The sequence below is a fragment of the Sceloporus undulatus genome, chromosome 3, assembly GCF_019175285.1.
Source record: "Sceloporus undulatus isolate JIND9_A2432 ecotype Alabama chromosome 3, SceUnd_v1.1, whole genome shotgun sequence".
NCBI lineage: Eukaryota > Metazoa > Chordata > Lepidosauria > Squamata > Phrynosomatidae > Sceloporus > Sceloporus undulatus.
The window spans coordinates 31,610,525-31,616,296 of record NC_056524.1 but is presented as its reverse complement, the minus strand read 5'-3'; the positions used below and the strand labels follow the sequence as shown (position 1 = coordinate 31,616,296).

Genomic DNA, 5,772 nt, shown 5'->3' with positions numbered 1-5,772 from the left:
CCAAACCAGTCCAGGAGCATTGCTTTCAACGGGAGGCTTAAAATTTCCCCGTTGAAACTGTAAGAAGAGGAACTATCCATTGGAAATCAACCAGGATCAATAGAGTTTGGATATCGAAGGGAGTGATAATGAGAAAAGGGGGGAAAGGAAGAGTGGGCGGAAAAAACAACCTTTATTTTGTTTTTGTTGAAATGTATGTACATGAATAAATAAATAAATATCTCCGAGGATTACAGCAACCGGGAGAGTCACATCCAACTATACAGCCGAAGAAGTTGAATCAGCCAATACTGAATTTTTTATATAGATATATTAAAAAAGGTGGGGGGAATTGAAACAGTTAAATCAAGTTGCTGTCGAAGCCACATTTTTACGTTGACCTTCCCCATCCATCAAAAAGCTGGTGGATGGCAGGACCTACATTTTCCTCCCGGGAAGGACGTTGGATGAAGGGAAAGTCTGAAGGCAGCCAAGCAAAATGTATCCCCAGACGCTAACAAAGAGGATCCAGGGTGCCTTCCTCCCCAAGAGGAGTTCATGTCAACCCACTCCGTCGCAGAGTGAGGGGAGATGAGCTAGTTCTTGTGGGGAGGGTAACATTTTATACTCTTTCACCCTGACAGTTTTGGAACGTTTGGGATGGAGGTTTATTTACAAAGAGGCTGCATCCGCACTGCAGAAATGATCCGTTTTGGCACCGCTTTGATTGCCGTGGCTCCCTGCTATGGAATTCTGGGAATTGCAGTTCGCTGTGGCACCAGAGGTTCCACTTCCGTGGTGTGGACTCCATGCTGTGGACTCCTGGCACCAGAGAACTGTACAATGCTGGAGACTGTAATTCGTTCTGGCATCACTGTGATTGCTGTGGAATTCTGGGAACTGTACTTCATCGTGGCACTAGAGATTTGTACAATTCTGAGAGCCGTAGTTCTGCCAGGGTTCCATGCTATGGATTTCTGTGGCACAGCGAACTGCGAGGCCCAGAATTCCACAGCATGGAGCCAGGGCAGCCAAAGCGGTGCCGAAATGGATCATTTCCGCAGTGCGGATGCAGCCAGAGTCCAGGATTCGAGGAGCGGCCAAGCTTAGAGTCTCTTGTCCATCATTTACAGGGGAAGGTAGAGGGTTCCCCCTTTTAGGGGGTGAGGGCCAAGTCTCTCTCCTCTTTGCCGGAGGAAGAAGGCGAGGCGGGGGAGTCCTCATCCTCTTCGGAGCATTTGGAAGAAGCAGCAGCAACAACGGCGGCGGAGGCGACGAAGGAGGCGCATTTGCAGCTGTGGGCCCCCGAGGCCCCCAGGCCGAGGCCCCCCCGGTGAGCGCCGCCCCCTCCGCCCCCCTTGCCTTCCTTCTTGTGCTTGACGCGCCGGTTCTGGAACCAGATCTTGACCTGCTTCTCGGAGAGGTTCAGGTAGGTGGCGATCTCGATGCGCCTCAGCCGCGACAGGTACATGTTGGAGGCGAACTCCCGCTCCAGCTCCAAGAGCTGCGTGCTGGTGAAGGCCGTCCGCATCCGCTTGCTGCTGGGCAGCTGGCCTGAAGGGCTCTCTGCAAGGAGGCCAAAAGGAGAAGGGTCAGGACGCGGGAAGAGCAAGGACACGAGGACACAAGGCCACAAGGCAAAGCCTCAGGGCAGGACAGAAAGCAAAATGCAAAGCCTCAGGGCAGCCCAGAAGATAAAATGCAAAGCGTCAGGTGTCCAAAACACACTGCAGAAATAATCCAATCTGAGACTGCTTTCACAGCCCTGGCTCAATGCTACAGGATCCTGGCAATTGTAGTAGCCTACCACTTCCCACCATTTCCTAACACCCAGAATGCCCTAGCATTGAGTCAGGGCAGTGAAAACGGTCTCAAACTGGATTATTTCTGCAGTGTGTTTGGGGCCAAGGTCTCCCTGCCCCTGTTGCAATTCCAAAATGATCCATCCAGACTCTGGAAAGTTTTCAAGGTTAGGATTAGTCCCTTTTCTAGTGTTGCTGTTGTTGTGTGCCTTCACGTCCTTTCGACTCATGGCAACCCTAAAATGAATTTATCATGAGGTTTTCTTGGCAAGGTTTCTTCAGAGGAGGTTTGCCATTCCCTTCCTCGGAGGCTGAGAGAGTGTGGCTTGGCCAAGGTCACCCAGTGGGTTTTCATGGCTGAGTTGGGAATCCAAACCTGGTCTCCAGAGTTGTAGTCCAACACTACAGCTCCCAGAATCCTCAAGCATCATGGGGATTCTGGTATCTGTAGTCCTCCCCCTTCCTAAGGAACATTTCCAAGCTCTATTACAATCTGAGCCCCAGCAAACTCGGTCCACTTTGGAACAAAGTCAGGGGGTTCATCATAACGGAGGTTGCTTCCAAGCAGAGCTGGGACAAGTTACATCTCCCAGAATCCCCTGCCAGCATGCTTCCCATCCCAAAGGGATTGTATCCCCCAGAAATTGTAGTTCCACCTCAGTCGCAAACTCTCAGGAAGGGATGCGCCTTGCAGTTCGAAGCCGACGCCTGATAAAGCGAAGTGAAATCGAGGTTACATCAATTCAGGGTGATATAAGGAAAGGGAAGGGTGGACTGAAAGGACCCTCCTGTGCTTTGTAGGAGGTCAATGGATGGGACAGGGGTGAATATCCCCTTCCAAACATACATACATTCCTGGACAGGTATTTCCCCACCTGCTGCTGGTGACACCTGAGCTTGGCTCCTAACAGTCTTCCTTCTCAGTCAGGATGCTTTTAGGATCGCAGTCCTAATTTCAGGCTTTCCTTGCTGGAGGTGGTTCCCAAACTTTGATCCTCCAAGTGTTTTGGATTCCACTTCCCAGAAGCCTCAGCCAGCTTGGGCAACAGTATGGAATTCTGTGAGCCGAGGTCCAAAACATCTGGAGGCCCAAAGTTTGGAAACCACTGCCTTACAATGTCGGGTCCGAAGACGATACCTCCCTAGGGCCCGACTCAAGAGTCCCAGTTGCCCGCTCATGATGCAAGTGGGTTTGTGTATAGTTTGTTGTGGGTTTTTCGGGCTGTGGGGCCATGTGCTAGAAGAACATAGCCCGAAAACCCCACAAAAACCTATGGATGCCGGCCATGAAAGAAATGTATCCCTGACCCGCTCTTTAGGGACCTTGCTCCCGAACTCATTCCTGACAGGAAACCTGGTCCGTGGCAGGAAACATTTATTTGCTTACGCCACTTGTACCCCAGGAATTGTAGTAGTCCTGATCATAAAAATGTATCTCCAGCCCCTTGTTGCCAAATCCGTTTCTGGCAGGAAATATTGATTTGGACGCCACTTGTATCCAAAGTCAGGTGAGGTCTGACTGTCCTTCTATTCCTCCCTTCCTCGCCCGGATCACGCCTTCCCCCAGGTTCTTTTTCCTCCTAACAATAATAACAACAACAATAATAATAATTGTGAAGTCGAAGGCTTTCATGGCCAGCATCCATAGATTTTTGTGGGTTTTTCAGGCTATGAGGCCATGTTCTTGAAGAGTTTATTCCTGATATTTCGCCAGCTTCTGTGGGCGAAACGTCAGGAATAAACTCTCCCAGAACATGGACACATAGCCCGAAAAGCCCACAAAAAATTATTATTATTATTATTATTATTATTATTATTATTATTATTATATCCCGCCCTTTCGCCAAAGCTGGGACTCAGAGCAGCTTACATTTTTTTTTAAAAAAGTACAATTAAACATTTAATTAAATACAATTTAACACTTAATTAAGAGCCAGTGTAGCCTCCCGGTTTGAGTGTTGAACTATGACTCTGGAGAACCAGCTCAGCTATGAAACCCACTGGGTGCCCTTGGTCAAGTCACACTCTCTCAGCCTCAGGGAAAGGCAATGGCACACTTACTGTGAAAAAAAATCTTACCCAGAAAATGCCTCAGGGTCTCCATTAACTGGAAACAACCTGAAGGCACACATCAACAACCACCATTTAATTAAGTGCAATTCAACACAGTATGTAGAGAGCTCTTATCGCACCTTTGAGACTCACTGAAAGAACGAAATTCAAAGATATAGCCCTGTTAGTCTCTAGAATCAGTATATAAAGAGCTCTTACACCTCCTTTGAGACTCACTGAAAGAAAGACATTGGCAGCACGATCTTTCCTAGACTGGAGTCTCCTTCCTCAGATGCATTTCTTTCCACTGCCTTTGCTCACCAACGACCACTAAAACGGTGCCACTTCATTTCCATACACAAAAGGATGCTGAATTTGAATTGACTCTTCACACATTAATTGCATATATAGGTCTGTCCCTGGGCTTTCCACTCCACCAAATGCACCTGAGGAAGTAGACTTCATTCTAGGAAAGCTCATGCTGCCAACATCTTCCTTTCAGTGAGTCTCAAAGGTGCTACAAGATCTGTCCACCTACTATTTCTACAGACTGACAGGGCTCTGTCTTTGAATTCTTACTTTCCGTGAGTCTCAAAAGTGCTCCACATACTCTTTCTACAGACTCGGGGCTCTCTCCTTGAGTTCCTCCGTTTAGTGACTTTGAAAAGTGCTGCAAGATCTCCCCACATACACAGCGTTTCTACAGAGTGACAGGGCTCTAGCTTTGAATTCTTCCTTTCGGTCACTCGAAGGTGCTCCAAGATCTCTCTCCATAACTAACATGCAGACTAACAGGGCTCTAACTTTAAGCCCTTCTTTTCCGCGAGTCTCAAGACCGCTTTGCCTACTATTTCTAGAGACTAGCGGGGCTCGGGCTTGGAATTCTTTCTTTTGCCGAGTCTCCAAAGTGCTGCCAGTCGCCTCTCCGCATATTTTATCTACAGACTAACAGGGCTCTAACTTTAAGCCCTTCCTTTCCGGGAGTCGCAAGACCGCTTTGCGTCCTATTCCTACAGACTAACGGGGCTATATTTTGGGATTCGCTGAGCCTCAGAGGTGCCCTCCATGCTCTTCCTCCGGACCGAGAGGGCTCTAGCTTTGGATCCCGACCCTGCTCCCCGGAGGGACTCACTCACCGAGGGCGAGGCAGTGGAAGTGCCGGGGGTCGGGCTGCAGGGGGTAGGCGGAGGCCGGGAAGAGGCCGGGCGGCGCGGGGGCTGCGGCGGGGCTGCCTGCGTGGCTCTGCCGGGGGACCGAAGGGCAGAACTGGGAGGCGAAGGGCGGGAAGGCGGCGGCGGCGGCGGCGGCCTTGAGCAGCGGAGGAGGCGGCGGAGGAGGAGGCTGGAGCGGCGAGGAGGCGGCGGCCAGGCAGAGCGGGCAGAGGCAGAGCAAGCCGGCCTTGCGCCCGGCCCCGGGACAAGCCCCTGCCGAGAGGCCATGGAGCGGGTGCGAGGGGTGGACGGCGAAGGGGAAGAGCGGCGGCGGAGGAGGGTGATGATGATGAGGGGGGCTGCCAGGGGCCCCCTTCTTCTCCCCCGGGCGCACCAAGGAGTCCACCAAGAAGGAGGAGCGTGGCATCCCGCCTCAGCAGCACTCCGGCCCCTCCGGCGCTGACCAGCCCCGAGGTGCTGAAAGACCCGCCGCCGGACCTTAAGTACCCCCCCCCCCCCCCAGGACACGCCCCTCCGCAGCCCCTCCGCCTTGGACCTGCCCCCCTCCCCCTCCTCCAGGGAACCATCCGCCTCAGGACCAAACACGCCCCCATCTCCCCCGCAAGAGACCCTCCCCGCCCCTCCCGCCCCTCGACCCCCCAAAGCCCCCGCCCGCCTTCAGCAGGGTCTTCCCCCTCCTTAGCCCTCACTTTCCTCATCGTCATCATCATCTTATTCATCTGAATAAGCTTCAGCTTCTATTCTGCTGCTCAGTCTTTCATTATTAT

General features: G+C 51.8%; 1 protein-coding gene across 1 annotated transcript; it reads right to left on the bottom strand.

Annotated features, from left to right (window-relative positions):
- Positions 1-245: 245 nt before the first annotated feature.
- Positions 246-5,411, bottom strand: GSX1 (GS homeobox 1). The gene is made up of 2 exons (XM_042459774.1): positions 4,970-5,411; positions 246-1,545 (listed from the first exon to the last, which is right to left on the bottom strand). The coding sequence occupies exons 1-2, from the start codon at positions 5,409-5,411 to the stop codon at positions 1,136-1,138; spliced, it is 852 nt and encodes a 283-aa protein (XP_042315708.1). The 3' UTR covers positions 246-1,135.
- Positions 5,412-5,772: the final 361 nt, after the last annotated feature.

Excerpts from the sequence above, each read along its gene's own strand:
- GSX1 (XM_042459774.1), bottom strand. The coding sequence starts at position 5,411 with ATGCCACGCTCCTCCTTCTTGGTGGACTCCTTGGTGCGCCCGGGGGAG. Across the intron at positions 1,546-4,969 it reads CTTCCACTGCCTCGCCCTCG|AGAGCCCTTCAGGCCAGCTG; the intron begins GTGAGTGAGTCC and ends GCCTCCTTGCAG.